This window comes from Arachis ipaensis, chromosome B8 (assembly GCF_059453495.1).
Source record: "Arachis ipaensis isolate K30076 ecotype BB chromosome B8, ASM5945349v1, whole genome shotgun sequence".
Lineage (NCBI taxonomy): Eukaryota > Viridiplantae > Streptophyta > Magnoliopsida > Fabales > Fabaceae > Arachis > Arachis ipaensis.
This window is the reverse complement of record NC_142443.1, coordinates 141,261,492-141,284,491: the sequence shown is the minus strand read 5'-3', so window position 1 is coordinate 141,284,491 and position 23,000 is coordinate 141,261,492. Positions and strand designations below refer to the sequence as shown.

Sequence of the window (23,000 nt, the reverse complement as noted above, 5' to 3'; positions counted from 1 at the left end):
CATATGTTGTTCATATTTCTAGTATTTTAAATTAACAAAGACTTACATCAAACATATGCAAATAACATTTTTTAACTAATTATTAATATATGTTTTTTATATTATTAAATTTTAAATAATTTAATTTTTAAATGAATATATAAAAGATAATTATTTCCAATTATTCACAACTGCTCCTTTCAAAGAATATACAAAATGAAACTAACCTCTTTAGTACTCAAATAACTTCCTCTACATTCTTAGTACATAAAAATGGAACTATGCTGCTCTCAAAAAATAACTTTGCATGAGAATAGGAAATGAAAAAAAAATAAAAAAAATAGAGCTCCATTTAGTAAATGACTTGTGCGACAGTGATTTGTCTAATGTCAAATGGTAGAAGCTTGTTGTGTTTTGAAGTATGATGAGAAATTTTTATCATTTAATATTTATTAAGATAAGAAACCAACAATTTGTAATGAGTGTGATTATATTATTTTAGATTAAAATCTTTCTAAAAAAATTATATGATATTAATATTTTTTTAAAAATAAAGTTTAAGAGAATAAAATTGTATTTATATATTTTAATATTAATAAAGAAAGAGTAAAAGATAATAATAATAATAATAATAATAATAAGAATAAGACATTCCAGAAAAAGCAAAACACTCTTCATAAAAAGAACAAAAACAGAGAATAAAATATTAAAATTACAGCACAAACAAATATTAATAGCAACCTCCACTTCGCTTATCCCACCCTTCACACACAATTCCAACCTCAAATCAAGAACAACAGCTAATACAAATGGGAGAGGCATGTCAACTATTCTCCATCTCTCTGTTTTCATTATCAAATTTACTATTTTGTTTCGCTCTAATTTTGCTGTTTTTTTAGGAAGAAAATAAACTAGAGAAAACAAAAGCAGCGGAAAAAGAGCAGCCAAAAGAACCAAAAAAGGCAGAAACAACTGTAGTAGAAGATAAAGGAGTAGAAAAATTGGTGGAAGAACCAAAATCCGAAGCCGCAGTTCTACCTGAAATTGTGCTAAGAGTGTTCATGCATTGTGAAGGTTGTGCCCGCAAGGTTCGTCGTTCACTGAAGGACTTTCCAGGTTTGCTTTTCTAATCAGATAATATAACAATTGACTGTATGTACTCTATGTACTCTATTATCAACTATATTATTGCATGTATCTTTTCCACCTTTTAAAGTATTTAGATTTTTTATTTATAAAAAAGAAAATTATAGATTTTGGTTATACCACTCTATTTTTAGGGATAGAAACAGTGATAACAGATACTAAGTCTCAGAAAGCAGTGGTGAAGGGAGAAATAGCAGATCCACTTAAGATTGTGGAGAGAGTGCAGAAAAAGAGTCATAGAAAGGTGGAACTTCTGTCTCCAATTCCAAAACAGTCTTCATCAGAGGATGAGAAAAAATCACCAATAGAAGAAGAGAAGACCGAGCAAAAGAAACAAGAGGTTCATTAATTATTAATTTTAAATTTCTCTCCTTTTGTTTACATTAATTTTGAATTTTTTTTTTCTTTTCACATATGCACAGATTATAACTGTTGTTCTGAAAGTTCACATGCACTGCGAAGCCTGTTCACAAGAAATCAAGCGACGAATACTCAAAATGAAGGGTATGTATGTCCTATGTCACTTACCTTTCTTTCAATCTTTTTTCTTAAATTATTATTTTCTTGAATCATGCAAATACTTAATCTGTTTTATTATGTAAATTTAATTATTTAAATAAGTAATACTATAAGCGAGTGTTTTTCATTATTGATTAATTTATTATTGATAATGAAGGGGTGGAATCAGCTGAAGCAGATCTAAAGAATTCATTAGTCAGTGTAAAAGGCGCCATGGAAGCTTCGAAGCTTGTTGACTACGTATACAAGAGAACAGCAAGACATGCAGTGATAATAAGAGTAGAACCACAGGAAACATCAAAGATTCAAGAAGAAAAACCAACAAATTCAGAAGAAGAAAAGTCACAACAAGAACAAGTTGGTAGCACTGAAAATAACAAGAAAGAAGAAGAAAAGAAGAATAAAAAAGAAGAGAAAGTAGCTGAAGAAGAAATAAAACAAGAAGAGAAAGAAAAAAAGGAGGATAATAATAATAATAATAATAATAATAATAAAGAAAAAGAGACTATTAGTTTGACTAAAAATGAACATTACTATTACCCACCAAGACATGGCATGGAGTTGTATGCATATGCCTACAATTATAATTTTCCACCACCTCCACCTCCACCTCTTTCTCTTCTTAATAATGCACACCCTCTTTATTATCAAAACTATCCTCCTCAGATGTTCAATGATGAAAATCCAGATGCATGTAATGTTATGTAATAAGTGAATGAATTAAGGGGTATTATGGAATTTTTACTGAAAATTCTAAAATTTAAGATAGTTGTATCTTTTTTTCTTTACTTGCGCATTTATTATTGTAATATTACCTGATATGATATGATGTATTAAAAGTTTGAAAATATACTCTACATAAGTAGGTTGTGAAATTTTGTAGGAACTTGCAAATTCTTTTTGAATGATTGTTAGAATCTTGTACTTAAATCAAGAAAAATAATAACATTGAAAACTTTTACTTTTTATTTTTTTCTGATTGAATTACCAATGTTTAAACTATATAATTAAAAATTTTTCAATTAAATATAACTGATAAAAAATATATGAAAATTTTTATATCTCCTAAAAATATTATTCTATTCATAGAATATTAATTCAAAATCAATATTGGTTAAAAAGCCAAAATATTTTCTATTCCAAACAATTTTATATTTTTAGTGTTTTGCAACAAAATAACCTTTATTAATTTCCTTCGAAATTTATTTACTATTTATATATGAATTGAACTAGTTTTTATGTAAGTATTAAAAATATTATAAGATTAGAATAATCATTTGAGGTGTATGTAAAATACTTTTTTTATTGTGTTTAGTCTTTTTTTATTTAAATATTTATAAAAGAAAATGTTTTTTGAATCATTTGTATGTTTTATATATATTTGTATGTTCACTTTTTTTTTTAGTTCTGTGTCAATTGTGTCAGCAACGAGACAAGTGGAGAATGTACTATGCATTTATGAATAACAACTAACTATATTATTGTTTCAAGAAAAATTTCATTACTAAACAGATAATTTGATATGCACATGAAAGTTGATTGATATATGTTATTCCGGTAACAACTAAAAAAATAACAAAACTAGTAATGAAAGAGTAGGGTTGGGAGAAAGTACTTGAAACTGAAGTTTAACTACTATAATATTATTGGATATTACATGTACTACAATTAGAAAATTAATTTTTATGGAAAATGCTTTGGTCATTGGTCAAAGTTATTAATGTAAAATTTTTATTTACGCAATATATATTAATGGTAAAAATGTTTAAAATAAGTATAGTTTATAGATAAATAATTAAATATCTTTTATAATGAGTTATACTTAATTTTAATTTATAAATAACTTAAAAAAATTATATATTTATATTATTTTTCATTACAGGTATAATATTAAGATGTGGTGGTCATCTGTGTGTAACACCATGAAAGTGGAAATTTATGCATTGAGTAAATTCAGTGGAACTAACTTGTCCTTAATAGTATTATAAAACCAAAATACAACATAAATTACATTCCAGTATATTCTACTGGTTATTAACTATATATATTTTGATAAATAATAATAATAATAATAATAATAATAATAATAATAATAATTGTGATAACCAAAAGTTTATCTCTTAGTAGTGTAGTGCATGATGATGTATCTGATTTTTGTAACATCCCTAAACTAGCATTAGTAGGTAGTTGATTGACTGAAATGATGATAACAATGCTACTGAAATTAGTTCTGACTAAGCTTCTTGAGATCTGTGAGTTTTCATTTGGAATAGACAAATTTTATGACAGAATTGTGTGGTATGCAGTAAAAGCTACATTGATCTTATGATACTTTTATTTCACATTTAAAATAATTTTATAATTGATCTTGATTTTTGAATTCTTTGTCATTAATGTAAATTGGCTAAAATTATATATATAATAAAAAAAGATAATAAAAATAAATAAATTATTGATAAAATTCTACTATAAAATTATAAGTTCTTAAAAAATACTAAATAACTTAAATGAGTATCTTTTAAAGAATTATAGTTAACTTATTTAATATTACAATTCCATATTTACTTAAAATCTTCTTTCACCGGGTGGTAGTGTGTCGTAATAATGATTGTGAAAAAAAAAAAGTAAAGCATAGGAGGTTTGAAAATTTTGGTAGGACTAGACAAAAAATAATAGAGATAATTTTATTAAAAAAAATTAAAACAAAAAATATTAACTATTAAAAACATAAAATTAAAAAAATTAAATTAAAAAAATTATAAAATATAAAAATATAAAAATATAAAAATATAAATTAAATTCATCTTAAAATCATTGAGATTGAGAACATAAAACGTATTCTATATATATATTTCGGTCATCCTTAATTACTTTTTCTTGTTACATGCCATATCAATTGAATAGTATTCAATTCTTATTGTTTTCATCTAAATTATTGAAATTGGCACTTACCTCGTGGAAAGTACATTCGTTATCACAATTGGCACTTTTAGGCACTGATAATAAGTTGGTTACAACTTGGAGAAAATTGAACCAATTAGATGATACTCAAAATTAGTGAACCTATCGTTTATCCAATCAAACTTAGAGCAGAAATTGATATAAATTGTCTGGATGAACGGTTCATAAACTTCTATATATGTACCAAAAAAAATATTCATAATCTTTTATTGATGATCAACAATATTTTCTAATTTTCATAAAATGTATAACATAAAAATTAAATTTATTATGAAAATTTTATTAGGTCAATAAATACTAATATATTCATTAATTTATCATTTTATTCTTCAATATATTTAATGATAATAAATGTCATAAAATTATTTAAGATGATAAATATTTTTTTAATAAATAGTTTAGGAGTGAAATCCTAAAAATAACACCTACACCACAAATTTCTTCCAATCTTTTTTTATATATTAAATGCATTCTAATGTGTAAATTTTGCATTTGAAAACTCCTAATAAATACTCACTACGAACATTAGCAAAACCCTACAACTTATGGATAGTACCAAATGACAGGCTTAATTAGCTTAGGATTTAGATTTAGATCTATTATCATTGATCATAAGAGTAAAGAGTTTATTATCTTATTAAACTGAGTTATACATTATTTTTGAAAAAAAATTACCTATTATCATTAGACAGAGGGAGTGTACTTTTATGTTTTAACACTCTTTATATATAGGCGGATGCTCATAAAGACGCGTAAAATGTCTTTTTGTAAAAACGTTTACATGTCACATTATTATTGGGTGTATTAATGAATCAGTTATTTTTAAATTTTTTAATAAATTAGAATAAAACCGATCTTTTTATAACAATAACAACAAATCTAATTGTTATCAGATTCGGCAAACTTAATTGTATTTTTAAATTTTTAAAGATTTAAATGTCTGCAAAAAAAATCAAAGATATAATTGTCTTTTTATAAAAAATTTAAAGATGATTCGGTTCAGATTGTGTAAATCGATCGAATCGAATCGGGTCTAATAATTATAATATGGACAATTAGATTTATTATTTTTACTATAATAAACCGATTTTATTTTAGTTTATTAAAAAATAAACTATTAATCAATTTAATAAAAATATCCAATAATAACATGCCACATATATATAAATATTTAAAAAAAAAGATATTTTTAATGTCTTTATCAAAGTAGTTTTTCTATATATATATATATATATATATATATATATATATCCAAACAAAATAAAGGACAATAAAATACATCAATTTCATTCTATTTAACACACCCCACAAATTAAAAAACTTGAGAGGGATCATTATTATTTATTCAATTTTGTTTGTATATATGTTGATATGATGAAGTTGCATGTCTTGTATAGTGGTTAATAATGTGCTGTTTGCAATAAAGAGAAAATGGAGACACATAAATGACATTTCTGCATTGAGGAAGATGGTGGGGGCCACTCTTATCAACTAGCTACCATGCATGCATTGTTACAAATTAATGCTCTTGCCGATTGAGTTATAAATGAACATTACTATTACTTTACTATATGTGGACAATTTAATTAATAAGTAATAATGGTAGCTCATATTACTAATTGTTTTGTGGACCATTTTCATATGTTGTTTGGTTGGAAAATTAAGACAGCAAGAAAATAATAATTTTGCAAAGCCATGCATATATATTGGTACCACATACAATCTCAACGACGACGACAATAATAATAATAATAATCTTCAGAGACCACTTTGTTTTTTCTAAGAGTAAATAGTAAATTCGTATCTAAAAAATTACTTATTTTTTAAAATGATTACTGAAAAATTTTTTAGTGTTAAATTATCCTTCAAAAATTTTAAATTAATCACATTGGTCTTTCTGTCATTTCTTTTGTTGCGACATCAAAGTCTGCTAATGTAACACTATAAATGACATTACAACGCACACTTAAAAGTCCTAATTGACTAACATGATAAATTCATGAAATTAGATCAAATCAAAACTTAAGACATTAGAATCTCTCAATTTGGGATTTGATTTGATCTATTTTCGGGGGATGCTCCCATAAAGATGCGAAAAACGTCTTTTTGTAAAGACATTTACGTGTCGCATTATTATTGGACGTATTAATGAACCGGTTATTTTTGAATTTCTTAACAAATTAGAATAAAACCGAATTTTTTTATAACAATAACAATAAACCCAATTTTTTTTAGAAATTTTAAATTTTTAGAAATTTAAACGTCCGAAAAATAAAAGTTAGGGATATAATTGTCTTTTTATAAAAAAATTTAAAAATATTTAGTTTAGATGGTATAATTCGATCGGATCAAATCGGGCCTAATAATTATAATGCAGACAATTGAATTTATTATTGTTGCTATAATAAACCGATTTTGTTCTGGTTTATAATAAAAAATAAACTATTAACCGGTTTAATAAGAATATCCAATAATAATATGACATGCGTGAACGTCTTTAAAAAAAGACATTTTTAGTGTCTTTATTAAAATGGTCTTCATTTTATAAACTTATCATGTTATCCGCAAGCTCTAACAACATTAGCAACGAAAATGTCAAAAAGACTAACACGACTAACTTAAAATTTTTAAAGAATAAATTTAATTAAAACAATCTTTTAAGACCAATTTAAAAAATAAGTGATCTTTCAAGAATTAATTTGACTATTTATTTTTTTTCTTGTAGAATTTTTTTTAACACGTATGAAATTTAATTTTTATTTATAATAACAATAATAATTTTAATTACAAATTTTTATGTAAACTTTAGACATATTAACTTAAACTCTATGATACTCAAAGAACCTACCCAATTTATTAGGATCTAGGTAGTCCCTTCTAAAATAAGTAGTAATAGTAGTATAGGACATAGTTATGTGCTTCCACATGAAGGAGGAATCTTTGGTAGAGAGTGAGTGATAGAGTGATAGAAGAGACTTTGAAATAGTTGGTGATGGAACAACTACTAGTATAGTGTAGGATCATTCATTCTTCACTAAATTTAAGAATTTAATTTTCTTGAACCCTCTTTTAATTTCACGTGAATGAATAGTATTTCACAAAGAATCTTTAATTGTACTATGGTTATTATAGCGGTTTGTTTGTATTTAGTCCGGTTGAAAATTTAAGTTCTATGTTGCTATTTATGAATAATTATATATTTAATATTTAAAATATATATATATATATATATATATATATATATATATATATATATATATATATATATATTATGATGCACGATAACTAAACACGACCGTAGGACATGATACAATATAACATATATACGCGGACACACGAATTTTAATTCTTATGAAGTGTATGTGTGTTTCATAAAATATTATATCATAAAATTTTTTATCACAAAAATATATCTTTTACATAAAAAGATTTTTTGTTTTATACTAATTTTTTTCTTGAGATAGCAAAAATTGAATTTTTAAATATTTTTGTTATAAAATATTTCTAATATCATATTCTGAAACGGTTTATCATAAAAATTTAAATATCAGATAGAAATTTATAAATATTTTTTATGGGAATTTTTCAACCAAGTAGATTAAAAATTAATTCCTCACGAATCTAAATTTCATTTAAATATTTATTATTGGTCAATAAATTACTGCATACAAAAAAAATAAAATTCGAATTTCGATACTTGTTTAAGGTAGGGGTGAGCACGGGTCGGTTTGGTTCGGATTTAAGAAAAAATTAGAACCGAATCAATTAAAATGTAATTGGTTTGATTTGGTTTGGATTTGTATTTTTTTGTGTATGTACCTGAACCAAACCAATCCGATTAAAAACGTATTAGTTTGGTTCGGGTAATTGGGTACCCGATGACTTTGAAATTCATAAAAAAATCTAAATTTTTATTTTAAAAATTCAGCAAGTACAATAAACATGTAACATCAATAGAAATAATCCAAATATGTTAAACACCAAATACATTAAAAACTAAAAATATTAAAATTTAAACATATTAAACACTAAACACATTAAAATCCAAACATACTAAATACCAAACATATTAGAAGTTAAATACAAAAGTGTAATAAAAATATATTTTTTTTTATTTAATTAATATATGATCGAATTCACGGGTTAGTTCAGGTTCCGCACTCCCAGAACCGATACTCGAACCAATCACTAGAAATAGTTATCGGTTTGGTTTGGATTGGACCCAATTATCCATTGATTCCAAAATCAATTTAATTGGTTTAGTTTGGGTTCGAACGGATAATCGGATCACCCCTAGTTTAAGGGTGAGTGGACTAATCATACCACCAATTCAAATCGGTTAAATTCAATTATATACATTCATATATTTAGTTAATTAATGAATCGATAAAGAAGAAACAGGGCATAAATAATATAAGGAGTGCATTACTTTAATTTGTGAAGCAATTCCATTTTAAAACAAATAATGTAAAGTGTTAGCTATTATTATCAAGGTATACATGATTAATTTCCTAATACATATATATACATAAGGCACGTGACAGAAAAAAATAAAATATTTACAAATGTAAAGAAACAGACGAAGAGGCTATTGGAGTTAATTATTATTATTATATACATATATAATTAAATTAAATTGAATTAGCATAGTTCTTGAAATGCCATTCAGTTCTGGCTCTAACAACTTCAGGTCTTTGATCATCATCTAAAAGACGAAGCAAGTGTGTGAATTGCAAATTGCTGTTTACTTTTATATTGATGGAATTGTTTCCATGAATGAGCTTTGATGTTGGAGTCGCCATTGATTCCAACATGTTAGATTGTGTACACTCTCTCCTAAACTCCAATGTCATGCTTGTCATGTAATAATCTTCTAGCACTTTCATTGGCAAGGACTAATAAGAGAACCAAGTTATTAATAAATAATACATTGATTAATAAATGTAATAAAATATTAAGTAAAGTATATTTTTTTGTCTTTAGAATTGGTCAAAAATTTTAAAAATATTCTTAAATTTTGTTTTGTTTCAATTTTGTCCCACAGTTTTTTTATTTGTACGAAATATATTTCTAACGGCTAAATTTTCAAAAAATTTAAGACGGATCCAGTAATAATCACTACAACAATATAGATTATTTTTTAGGATTATTATGTGTAAAAAAAATTAAAATTCGTCAAAAACATTTTTTTACACTATTTTAACTATGAAAATATATTAATAAAAATTTTGTCAAAAATAGTATTTTTAACATATAATTAATTGTAAAAAAAAGTTTAAATCTTATTTTGATAAATATTGGCCGTAAAAAATAATTTGTTAGAAAAATTTGAGAATATATTTTTTGTGATACTTATTAACCGTCAAAAATACGATTTATTTTGACACTTATTGACCATAAAAAATTCTCAACAAAAATTTTTAACAAAGAATGAGATGAGATCTTGAAACTGAAAAATAAACTGAGATTTTGAAGATGAAGAATGAGTAGTATGATCCCAAACTGAAAGCAGTGTGATGCCAAAACTGACGGAACTCAACAAAGAAAAAGAATAATGGAGTAAGTTGAAAACAAATGAGTGTCAAAATTGAGGAATAATTTTCTACAATCAAATTATTCATCAAAAAAACATAGAGAATTTGACATTTATGATATTTGTTAAAAATATATATTAATTTTTACACTTAACTATGAGTGTTAAAAAAAATCATGTTAAAATAGCTCTCTTTTCTTGTAGTGAATGCATGACAATTATCTCTAGTTTATTTGTATATTGATGATTGGTCTTGTAAAATTATTGCTAAATTGGTCATAGATTTTTTAAAAAATTAGAGTATATTTAATGTAAGTTAAAAAATTTTAGAACAAAATTTAAATAAAATAAAATTTAAAGATATTTTTTAAATTTTTAATAAATTTTTAAAAATAAAAAATATATTTTATTTTAAAATATTTTGCATCTGATGAGTACTACCTCCAAAATCCATCCAATGTATTTCACATTGTTCACATGCTGGTTAGCATCCATGTCGTTCCACCTTGGCTGTATATTTGCATGCACATAATAAATAAATCAGTTTCTTTAATTTAGATGGTTATAAATAAATTATTTATTAGATTAATAAATTTTGTAGTGATGGATTTATAAGTCTTTAAGAAAAACTAAAGTACTAGTTAAGTCTTTGAAAAATTTTGTTATAAATTTATAGATTTTTGAGGGAGAAACAAGATAATAGTAGACTTTTACATTTCTAAAAACTTGAAAGAGGCTCATATATATGTATAAATATATTTTATTAATTTATGTATGCAAATTTCAAAAAAAATGTTGGAGTAAACTATATTGATTTATGTGTACAAACTCAGATAGATATAAATATAAATTATATGTTTTTTGTGTGTAAAATTCTTGTAAATATATATGCAAATTATTGCAAACCAAGTGATATTAGTAAAAAATAATAATATTTACTGATCATGTAGCATTGCTCAAACAATATAAATTAGGTTACTTATTTAAAATTGTCTAATAATTTTGAGTTGAGCTAGTCAAATATGCACTTTGGTCGAATAATAATAAGGTTTAATTATTCTGTTAGTCTATATAATTTTATCAAATTTTTAATTAAGTCTTTATATTTTTTTTTCGTTTTAATTGGATCCATATACTATATCAGATTTTGTAACTAAGTCTTTACTGTGACAAAAACGTTGGAATTAATAACATATTCCGTTTAACTATACAGAATATTCAGTCAAGTAGTGTTAGGCATATTCATTTTTTTTAACGGAATATTCCGTTAATTCTAACGTTTTGTTATGATATAAACTTAGTTACAAAATTTAATATAGTATAGGACTCAATCGAAAAAAATATATAGAGACCTCATTGAAAATTCAGTAAAACTATAGATACCGACAGATAGAATAATTAAACCTAATAATAACTACTATAAAAATCATGTAAAGAAAACTTACAGCCAATCCAGTTTGGATGTTCTCAGCATCTTGATCAGTAAGCTTGTGAATCTTTTCAGAATCTGTGTCTTCATTAGAAATAGCAAACCTATTAATATAAAATGGAGTAAGCTCTTCCCTTACTTCTTCAGGTATCTTGCAAAGTTTTCTTGTTTCTCTATTCATCATCACCCACGTACTGCATCAAACCAAGTCATTTTTATCATGCATGTAATTTTTGTCTTTTCTAATTTATTAGACAAATTGAGTTCTCTTATTTGTGTTTATTTAAGATTATTAGATTAGCCTTCATGTAGAGATACTTTGACAAATTTAATTAAATTATTTAATATAATGCATATGCTTATTAAAATTTTGAATTGGTTATGAAATTCTCAGTAGAATTAGAAGTTTAAAAATTTAATCAGAATTAAACTAGTTAGGATAAAATGATATATTTATGGTGAAAACTCAAGTGAAGTCGACTTCACGTGAAGTTGATATTTGAGAACCGTTAGATTATTTGACTGATTTGATTAAATTTTTATCTAACAGCACTCAGATATTAACTTCACGTGAAGTCGACTGCACATAAGTTTTCACCTATATTTATATATAAAATATATATTTTAAAAATTTATTTTTTTTACATTTTATTATTTAAACTGACTAACTGTTAAAAATTCGAATTAATTTAACTATTTAGGATGGAGTACCTTGTAGCTTTTACAATGACTTCTTTAGTGAAGTGATCTCTAATTACCCAATCTCTGCGCATTCCATTCTTTCCATGTGCATCAACCCAAGTATCAATTTCAATTATATCTCCCCTATCATATCACACCCATAATTAAAGGTATTTAAATGGTTATAATGGTAAATTTAAAAAGAAAAAAAAGAGCAAGAAATTATTATTTAAATATTATAAAAATAATTTATTATTTTTATTTATGAACATTTTTAATATTTATAAATTTATTTATAAATAAATAAAAAAAATTTTATACTCACAAAAAATGAATAATAACAACTTTTATTAGAAAAAAATAGAATACTAACAAATTTAATAATGAATGAAATTAATGTTTAGGCATGGTTAGGTATTTTGATAAATAAAAATAATATTTATTTTATACTATAAATGAAATAAATATTTTAAAATTTTAAAAGATACAAATGAAAAAAGAAGAGTAACTACCAACTGCTATATCTCTGGACTTGAACCTGAATGCGAGTAACAACCCAGATGAGTTTTCGAATGCTCATCTGGCGTGTTGCTCCAAATCCAATCCCACCTATTCCAGAGTTCGCCACATGATTTAGAGCAGTTTCCTAAATATATTATTAAGAAAAAAGTTAGATAATTAACAATTAATTTTTTAATATATCTTACATTTGAGTCAAAACTAGTTAATAATAAAGACTCACATACAATCACGTGAATTTGATAGTTAAAAGTTATCGAATAACTAAATTACTATCTAATAATTTTTAACTATCAACTTGACATACAAATAACGACAATTGTAATCTCTCAAGGAGAATTGAGAATTGATGACTGCATCAAAGATGTATTTATTATTGCTAAAGAGGATGCTCCCATAAAGATATGTAAAATGTCTTTTTGTGAAGACATTTATATGTCACATTATTATTGGACGTATTAATGAACTTGTTGTTTTTTAATTTTTTAACAAATTAGAATAAAACCGATTTTTTTTATAACAATAACAATAAATTCAATTTTTTTAGGGATTTAATTGTATTTTTAAATTTTTAAGGATTTAAATGTCCGAAAAACAAAAAGTCATGGATATAATTGTCTTTTTATCAAAAAATTTAAAGATTTTCGGTTTAGATGGTATAATTCGATCGGATTAAATCGGGTCTAATAATTATAATGCAGACAATTGGGTTTATTATTGTTGCTATAATAAACCGATTTTGTTCTGATTTATAATTAAAAAAAATAAATTATTAATCGGTTTTAATAAGAATATCCAATAATAACATGACATGTGTGATCATCTTTACAAAAATACATTTTTAGTGTCTTTATTTAAGTGGTCTCCTATTGCTAATACTAATACATCGAAAAATTTTTAAATTAGTTAATTTAAATAGTCCAAGACGAAAGTATCTCGAACCTACATTGAGATATTGACGGCGATTCTCAAATATCGCAGAACCAGATGAGATACGATAAAATAAGATAGAATGCAATAGAGACGACAAATAAAAGATAGAGAGAACGAATTACTTACTTTTAACAGTCAAAACAAATCCAATCCTTTCATTACGAATTCAAGAATTCAAATTTTCACCCTAGTTAAATCTTAGAGTCTTTTTCATAGTGCATGAACGAAATTAATTAATTAATTAATTACCTGAAGAAAATTGAGGATGGTCTCCATAGTAGCAGTTTGATCTGGTCCAATCTCATAAGACCTTATAGCAAAAATCTGCCTATAGACGAAAATACCCTCCTGAAACCTTCCATGCATGCAAGTTACAAGAGCTTCCTCTGCTGAATCTTCCTTTAATTTTCTCAAAGTCAGAGGAGCCTCTGCCACACGCACCCCATTCACCTTATAATTTTTATTATTTATGTTATTATTTTCTCCATTATTTATTGTTCCTCCTAATCTTCTATTAGAATTTGCATTCACCATTAATGAAACTCTTCTCTTATTATTAGGTGATGGTGATGAAGAATGAAACCCTAGCTTAACCACATTGTTGCTCAAGCTACATGGAAATTGTAACCCTAAATTGATGGATGCCACCATTGATGTAAGTTGCATGCTAGTTAATTAATTAATTTTTTTTTCTTACCATTAGAAGATTAATTAATGTTTGTAGGTGTAACGTTTTTTGTTAACTATTATATGATTAGTGAAAGGTGCATGTCGGATTCAAAGCCTAACCAACCAAATCGAGTGGGGGGAAAATTGGTGAGACATGCATCGTTAATAACTTGGATCTAAGAAAAATAAAAAAAGATTGTGTGTGATGGAAGAAATGTTTCAAATTTAGATTACATATATAGAGATACCTCTTGTTTTAAAATAGCAATAGCTAGAAATAAATTATGGGGTTTTTCTATGCATAGTAAAGCTACTCTTTTTTTTTTTTCTTCAAGAATAATTTTGTCCAATAATTTTTGTTGTTGTTCACAGTCTTTTTCACTTTGGTCAAAGACTAATGCGTTATAGATCTGAGATTCATTTAAGAATTTGTTGTTGTCTAATGAGTTGTTGCATATACAATACAGTATTCAAACTCCTGACACTTATTTAAGTGTACGAATTGAGTTGACCATTCGACCAATTCAAATTGATTATTTTGCCCATTAATTGATCTTTTTTGAATAATTTTGTTATTTTACTTTAAATTTCTCTAGGCCTATTATAATTAATTTCCCATCCCATATGTAAAAAATACTTGCATTTTTAAATTCAAGAGTAGTAAAAAAAATGAATAAAAAATAGTGAGTGAAGTCCATAATTTGTTGTTCTTTTATTTTTATTTTTTTTGTCAAAGCCTATAGTTTAGGTTGACGGAGACTATTTTATTGAATATTATTTGGGCCACATGGAAATGAGCCCACTATTATTTGGATAAGGCTTTCAATTAGAGCATGAGGTAAAACAAAAAAATCAGGTCCATGGATTTTTTTTAATTTCTCACCGTGGGACTATTAAGCTTGCTGCATGCATAGGGCGAGATTCGAATCTCCGACACTTGAAAAAATATAATTACTCTCAATATTATATTTTTAATACACCATTAAACGAATACTTCTAATTTTGTTGAGCTTTAAAATTGTGAGTTATGTAAAAAATTAAAAATATTATAATATAAAATTAATAAATTAAATTAATATCAATAAGAGTTTTGTAGATTTTTTAAGACTTTAGGAGATTTAGATATTAAAAAAATAAAATTTGTTTTGATAAATTATAATTTATCTAAGCTTTGTTTTTATTTTGGGTGGTATACGAAATCATTACCTAATGTTTAGAACATAAAATTCAGGTTGCAGAAAAAATTGGAAGATGAGGATCATATATTGAGGCAACTGGCAAGAGTTTGATCCTTCTTAGAGCTATTTTTCAAGTCAGAACCCGTTATAACCAGTGAGATTTTTAGCTTTATTTAAAAGGAAAAAAATAGTACCTGTAAACCAAAAAAAAAAAAAAAAAATCAGTACCTAAACCCTGTCAATCCTTGTCTTTCCTGACACCATTTTAACGTTTTTTGTTTCTATTTTATTTGACCCAGTAAAATGAAGATTATTGTATTGTGGCTTCATAAATGTTTGGTATTAGTTTTTTCGGCAGTGCTATGGTGCGAAAGAGGTTTTTTTTTTTTTTTTTTTTTCAGCAGATGCTGAAGAGAGGTAGTAAAAGATGAATTTTACGCGTATTAAGTTAGGTAGTAAAGGATGAATTTTACGCGTATTAAGTTAGGTGTCCTAACCAAGTTGGGTTGGTCTAGTGGTTAGCTCACTAGTCCGCTTAAGCAAGTGTCGGGGGTTCGAATCCCGCCTTGTGCATGCAGCAACCCATTGGCCAGCGGCAAACCCTTAAATGGAGCTCATTACCGCAACGGATTAGTCCTTGACCTGTCGGGTTGGGGGATACCGTGGGAAACCAAAAAAAAAAAAAAGTTAGGTGTCCTGTGTCAGACATGGTCTGTGAAGATGCAGAGCTGCCATAGAGATTGTTCAGTTCATGGAAGTCGTTAATATTAAATTAATTGAAAAATTAATATAGTGATTAGTTGTTGGACTTTTTTGGAGTTGACGAATAAATTTTTGGAAACTCTTAATGGTTGGGCTGGGTTCTGAACATAGTCATAACTAGTCCATTTTATAATAATAATAATAATAATAATAATAATAATAATAATAATAATAATAATAGAAGCAAGTGAAAGGGTATTATTAATTGAAGCGCCGGAGAGAGAGAGACATAGGAATTTTTATCAAATTATTAATATAATCTCAACTTCTAAAATTCATTCTGCTGCATTTATTTATTTTAAATTTTATATTTTTACACTAATAAATATTAGGCTTAATTTTCATTGCTTTTATGTTTTTATAAAAAATTTTAAAATAAAAATAAAAATATTTTTATAAAATCAAATTAATTTACAAACCCTAAACTCTTAAAATTCTAAATTCTCAAAAATATATACAAAATATTTGTCAATTTTACCCTACACCCTTAACCCTTACACTCTTAACCTCTAAATCCTAATTTCTAAATACTAAACTCTCAAAAACATACTTTAAAGTCTAAATCCAAATTCCAAATCTAAAATACCCTAACCCTAACCTAATTCTAAACTATAATCCTAAATTACAAACTCTAAACACTCAATCCAAAATAAAAAATAATACGGAATAAAGAAATCCTTAAACATTAGTAGTGCCTTTGTTTAACTTGTTTAATTAGAATGATTTATTTTAAAATATATTATGCAACGTTAATTACTAATAGTTTTAAATTCAAAAAATTCAAATTATATTTTCTAAGTTTTTATTAATTTTAAATTCTGAAATTCATTCTACTAGCTTTGTTTATTTCAATTTTTATAATTTCACACACCCTTTTAGATTATTTCTTTCTGGATTTTTTTTTTAAGTTCAAACTTGATTCATTTAATTTATGAACTCAATTTCAGACTTAAGCTCAGCTCACAAACTCACGAGTTCCTCAAGAAGCTTAAACTTGATAAGTTGAACTCGTGAACTAGTAAGCCGAGCTTAAGTCTGAAATTGAGCTCATATGTTGTTGATTGCAAATTGCTGAATCTATATGTTATATTTGCATCATCATTACCAGGCAAAGGCAAAAAAGAATAAGAAGAAGATGCCAAAATTGAAAGCCTCGCTCAATGTAGATTTTGGTGAAGAGATTGATTTATCTCAATCTGCACCTCCTAATGATGGACCTGTGAGTATAGGATTGTATTTGGTGGCTTTTGTCTTACTCATTTTTTGTGCTGAAATGGTTCTTCTTTCTTGTGCAGGCAACACAGCAAATTCCTGAACCTCCTGTTGGGTTTCGAATGAAGCAAACCATTGTGAGGCCACCAATACCACCCACTCAAAACCATTTAGAGCCACTTGGACCAGCAACCTCAGGGACATCCGGCAGCTTATTTACCTTCGTGCCAACACCTGGTTTTAGGCCTCCAACTAACACTTGAGAAGATTCATTAATGGATTAAAAGCACCAAGTGAAGACTCATGTATTTTGTTGGTCTATAAGTGAAGAGTCATATGTTTCTTATGAACTCAATTAATTATCTTTTGGTTTCCTAATAGTTGTAAATGAATTTGCTTGTATATAAGTTAGACAATCGGCAATTTAAAGCCATATTATTTTGCTATTGCACAGCACAAACAATCATACTTTGGTGCTAAGTTTATTATAATACATTATGTTGCTATTTTGGATTGTGTTTATAGTTCCATCTTTGTTATCATATAGCACATATAAAAATCATATTGCACAGACTTTTTTTAATTTGATGAAACATATATTTAGCTTACAATCATTGCATACTCAGATTTTTATATCTTCATCCATCAAAATATGTGATTACACATTTGTAATATAATATAATTTCTTTCAATACAATATCATCTCAGATTAAAGTGATAGCAAATTTATTAACATAAAACATAATATTACACAAATTCAGTTACATCTTGAAAGTATTACAACGCAACATAATTATCACAAAATATCACAGCTAAGGTTGTGACAATTACTTAAGACATGTCCTAAAGAATACGGCAATTATGATACTAATTATACCCAAAATTATAAGCCTAAAACATCTGAAGTAATATCTACCACCTTGAGATTCAATTTCGTTTTGATTTTTCAAATTCAATTCCATCTCTAGCTCCTTCATTCTATGTTATACCTCCTTCAATCTCCTTTCCATTAAAATAGCATTGTTAGAAGTAATGTCCTCATCCATATTTTCATGAACTAATACATCTAGCCACTTGAAATACTTGCAATGTGGGATGGGTGCCTGAAAATATAAAAATTTGATTGTTAAAAAAAAACTAAAATTACATAAATTTTTCAAATTTAAGAAATATACAAAAAAAATCAATACTTACATTGTAATTAGGGCATTCCAAGAAAAACCTATATGGATTAAGTTCTGTGCAAGATTGGAATAGAATTGCATAGGATCCACAGTGACATTTTGGAGATATGAATTTCTTCTTTCTTGGCTACCCAACTCTTCCAGAAGAAAAGGTGCAGCACTTACTCTCTTCGCCAACACTATAACCACGCATGTTGCGACTCTTAGTTTCCGAAGAATGATCTTCATGGCTCATGGTGGTAGACAGTTAGGGTTCTACACAAGAAGGAAGGAGGAAGAGGCGTTTAGGGCTCATCATGTTCTGTGAAGCGCAGATAAAACACAAAATTATATTTTCAAAAAATTGTCAGGGACCGGGTTGGGTGATTCATTAATATGCCAATCCACGCTGGCACTTAACGGACACATCACCATCTTAACTTGTCACGTATTCACGTTCTGTTAACTCCAAAAATAAATTATTGACGTAGGGGCTAATTTGTCTAACGAAAAAAATTTCAAGGGCCGGAATGTAGTTTTTTTTCCTAGGGGCCTCATTGTCTTTCGCAAAAATTGTCAGGTGTCGGACCGGGTATTCACTCATAAAATAAACTAACAAACAACACTATAAATTAAATTACCTTATACAAATATACTAAATGCATTGACCCTAACATCCACTAATATCCTTCACTGATAAACTCTTATACTAGAATTCAGCAAAACCATAATGAAAGTAGATAAACTTCAGAAATAAAGTCCTAACCAGACTTCAGGAAAATCATAACATCATAATGAAATGAAATCATAACTCTAATAATAAAATTTATGTTATAGAATGCTTACTTTTTGTTGGTCCAAGATAAAATTTAGTTCTTCATTGCAAACATCACCCAAGTCTTCTTTCAACCTTGTTAGAAACCACTTCTATGTCTCAGTGTTTTCACTGTCCACCACCGCATAAGATATAACAAAGAAATGATTGTTTCCGTCTTGTGCTATTGCGGATAGGAGTTGTCCACCATAATATCCTTTCAGAAAGCATCCGTCAAGGCCAATCAACCGCCTGCAGCCAACCTTGAACCCAAGCATACAAGCCTCAAGCGAGATGTAAAGTCTATCAAATAGTGGCAGGCCCTCTGGTTGAGGTATTGTCCACATCATTGCAGTGGAACCTGGGTTGCTCCTTAACAGCTCATTCAAGTAGTATTGTAGTTTACCGTATTGTTCTCCTTCCTTTCCAATTATTTGTTCCCTTGCAGCCTTCAAGCCTCTTGCGACCATCTTGTAATGCAGTTGCACATTACACCTTAACCAACTTGCTTGCAACCCACTTGTAGTCAGCCAGATTAGAAACAAAATCCCTCCCACATGTATGATTATCTACAAAGGTTTTGATCTGATAGCAACAATCTCTAGAATTGTATGAGGTATAGATTAACCACGGACATCCTTCGTCAGCACACGTCGCCCTAATTCTTTTTGGTTCATTCCTAATATATCGGCATTCCTTTCCCTCATAAACGAAGTAATCCTTCAAGCACTCCTTGAACTCAGCCATTGTGTCAAACTCCATGCCCAACTCAAAGTACACTTCTCCATAGCCATAACCGGTATTGTGCTCCGGCCATTCGTGTTTATTACCTCCTTCATCATCGGATGAAATAGGGGACACAAATGCTTCACTCTCATAAACATACTTCTTCTCTTCTTCAGAATCAACTTCTTCTATAATGGGCTCAACACCCTTAGTGTGACTTGACCCACTTTTATCTTGTCTAGAACCAGGTTGGGCTTTAGAACCACTAAGCCCAGTATGTTGTCCACCTATATTGCCCCCTGATCCAAATCTAACATTACCCCTTCCACTAGGACTAAAGTTGGGCCAAGAATGTTTCTTTCTTTTCCCTGCATACTTCCTTGAATTAGCCCTCTTCTTGTCCGTATTCATATTTCTAGCAGCCTTCCCGTCAGCACCACCCTTCCCTTGATCACAATCATCTTTCTCATCAGCAGTCTTCTTATTAGTATGTGTCCTCAACTTCATTCTGTCTTCGTCACTATCAGGCTAAAGTGAAGTCGCACCTTTAGGTTAGAAGGTATAGGTAGTAGTGGCTTATTACTACATGATATATATGTAGGACCTGATGACATATTTTTATGCTCTTCTATAATTTTTCAAATTCAATCTATCTATATTATGTTACATCTACATATAAATTCTTGGAAATCACAGAGCTAGAGCTACAGATTCAATGATAATTTAGTTTTCAACAATGCTTTACACTTAACAGTCTTCTATGTGGCTTAAGCTGAATATTAGATTTAATTTTCAAATAATAATGCAGGAAAAGAGTTTGATCGGAAAGTAACCAACCAAAAGTTACTTCTTGATTTCATGTGCTATATGCAGTAGCTATGACCCTGGGTTGTTAAATATTGATGGTCAATTTAAGGAACTACTAAGTGTTAGCGGCACACAAATTCAGGATCCCAACTCAAAGCACACAATTTTTAGCAGCCTCTAATTACATTACTTGTAACTTACACCAGTTGACAACAAGTGCGAATCCATTGAAAATTCAGAGGGAGTAGGAGCACTGAACGATTTTCTTTTGTAAATACATAAGCTTTTCAGTCAAAATATACAGAGCATATTTGTTGTTATTGAATCCTAAGCCATGTTCTAATTCAACCCTTCATGCAAAATTTGAATATAAACAATACTCCAAATTATAGGTTTCAAAACATGTTCAATGACAGAGATTGTGAATAAAACCACCTTCAACTTGATCATACACATGCAATGGCAGAGAGAGTGAGTAACAAAGCTTACCTCTCAACTATGCAATTTTTCGTCACGGCGCCGTTAATAGCTCCGTCGGGATCAATGTCTTCCTCCAAGTCAAGCGTCTTCAACGAATTTTGGAAGGGAGAGCATTAGGGTTTTTTGTAATTCTGGAGAGTAGAAGAGTTCTTTGTCAGCACGTATGAAATTTGTTTATCTTAAATGGAATTGTTAGGGGTCGGGTTGGATGGCCCATTAATCTGCCCATCCAAGTTGGCATTTAACTGTCACGTCATTAACTTAACGTGCCACGTAGGCATGGTGAATCAGCTCTAGAGACAAATTATTAACGGATGGGCTAATTTGTCTAACGGAGTTAAAAAATAGGGGCCGGATAGGGATTTTTTTTTTCTAGGAGCCTCGTTGTCTTTTTATGTTATTGTCAGGGGCCGTTTTAGTATTTTTTTCGAAAAAAAAATAGTACGTGTAAACAAAAAAAAAAAAAAACAGTACCTAAACCCTGTCAATCCTTGTCTTTTCTGACACCATTTTAACATTTTTTGTTTCTATTTTATTTTACCCAGTAAAATGAAGAATATTGTATTGTGGCTTCATAAATGTTTGGTATTAGTTTTTTTAGGTTAGATAATGTTTAGTATTTCTGTTTCTTTTTTTGGTCTTGGATGTTTGGTATGACTTTAAATGCCCCTGCTCTAACCTTTTTTTTTTCTCATAAAAAACTCAAGGCCCATTATTAAAAATAGAAAAATCTTTAACAGCATAATTTCAGGATTTTTTAATTTAAATTAATTAAATATTTTATTTATGAAAAAGTAGGGCAGCTAAATAGACCAGTCTGACTTATTTATGCCCAATCCATTTAAGTTTATGAGTTAAACGGACTGACCATTTAAGTTTGTTTTATTTATTGGTTATAATTTTTCAGTTTAGGCCATTTATATTTATGGTTAATCTAATAAATTAAACGGATGAACTCGTTTATTTTTTTATTTTATTTTTAAAAAATATTATGTTTAGATTAAAAACTTTAAATAAATATTTTTTTTAAATTGATAGGTTGAATTTTTTTATTTAGATAATAAAAAAATACTAATCTTTTAAAAATATAAATAAAAATTAAACAAACAATTTGTTTAACCTATAGGCTAATATATTTAACCCGTCAGTTTTTTTTTTTTTTCCGGACAGGTTAATCGAGCTCATTTCATTTAACCCGAAATTTTGCCCTACAACTAAGACAACAATTACAGCTGAGATAAGTCTCAATGTAGTCCCTGAAGTTGCACTTGAGCCTCATAGTAGTCCCTAAACTTAAAAGTTCCTCAAAGTCATCCCCAAACTTGCACTTCGGGACTCAAAATTGTCCTTCCGGCAATTTCTGGATACCTGGCACAACCGGAAAGCTGAGCTGGCAGCCTTCATGACACGTGGGCTTTACAACGGTTAGCTGATGTGGCAGAGTAAACTCTCTCGCATCAATTTGGTCCCTCAGTTGAAGTTAAAACCC

General features: G+C 27.8%; 2 protein-coding genes across 2 annotated transcripts; one reads left to right on the top strand and one right to left on the bottom strand.

Moving 5' to 3' along the window:
- The first annotated feature begins 648 nt into the window (after positions 1-648).
- Positions 649-2,412, top strand: LOC107614374 (heavy metal-associated isoprenylated plant protein 4). Its single transcript, XM_088497527.1, has 5 exons — positions 649-797; positions 879-1,095; positions 1,260-1,465; positions 1,548-1,629; positions 1,802-2,412. The coding sequence occupies exons 1-5, from the start codon at positions 789-791 to the stop codon at positions 2,350-2,352; spliced, it is 1,065 nt and encodes a 354-aa protein (XP_088353653.1). The 5' UTR covers positions 649-788; the 3' UTR covers positions 2,353-2,412.
- Positions 2,413-9,236: 6,824 nt separating this feature from the next.
- LOC107611783 (palmitoyl-acyl carrier protein thioesterase, chloroplastic-like) lies at positions 9,237-14,366 on the bottom strand. The gene is made up of 6 exons (XM_088497236.1): positions 13,950-14,366; positions 12,761-12,894; positions 12,279-12,392; positions 11,584-11,761; positions 10,580-10,648; positions 9,237-9,500 (listed from the first exon to the last, which is right to left on the bottom strand). The coding sequence occupies exons 1-6, from the start codon at positions 14,364-14,366 to the stop codon at positions 9,237-9,239; spliced, it is 1,176 nt and encodes a 391-aa protein (XP_088353362.1).
- Between the last annotated feature and the right edge of the window lie 8,634 nt (positions 14,367-23,000).

Coding starts and splice junctions, on each gene's coding strand:
- LOC107614374 (XM_088497527.1), top strand. Junction 1,096..1,259: donor TTCACTGAAGGACTTTCCAG/GTTTGCTTTTCT, acceptor CTCTATTTTTAG/GGATAGAAACAGTGATAACA. Junction 1,630..1,801: donor ACGAATACTCAAAATGAAGG/GTATGTATGTCC, acceptor TTGATAATGAAG/GGGTGGAATCAGCTGAAGCA.
- LOC107611783 (XM_088497236.1), bottom strand. CDS start 14,366: ATGCAACTTACATCAATGGTGGCATCCATCAATTTAGGGTTACAATTT. Junction 12,895..13,949: donor CCATCCTCAATTTTCTTCAG/GTAATTAATTAA, acceptor TAATATATTTAG/GAAACTGCTCTAAATCATGT. Junction 12,393..12,760: donor GTCCAGAGATATAGCAGTTG/GTAGTTACTCTT, acceptor GTGATATGATAG/GGGAGATATAATTGAAATTG.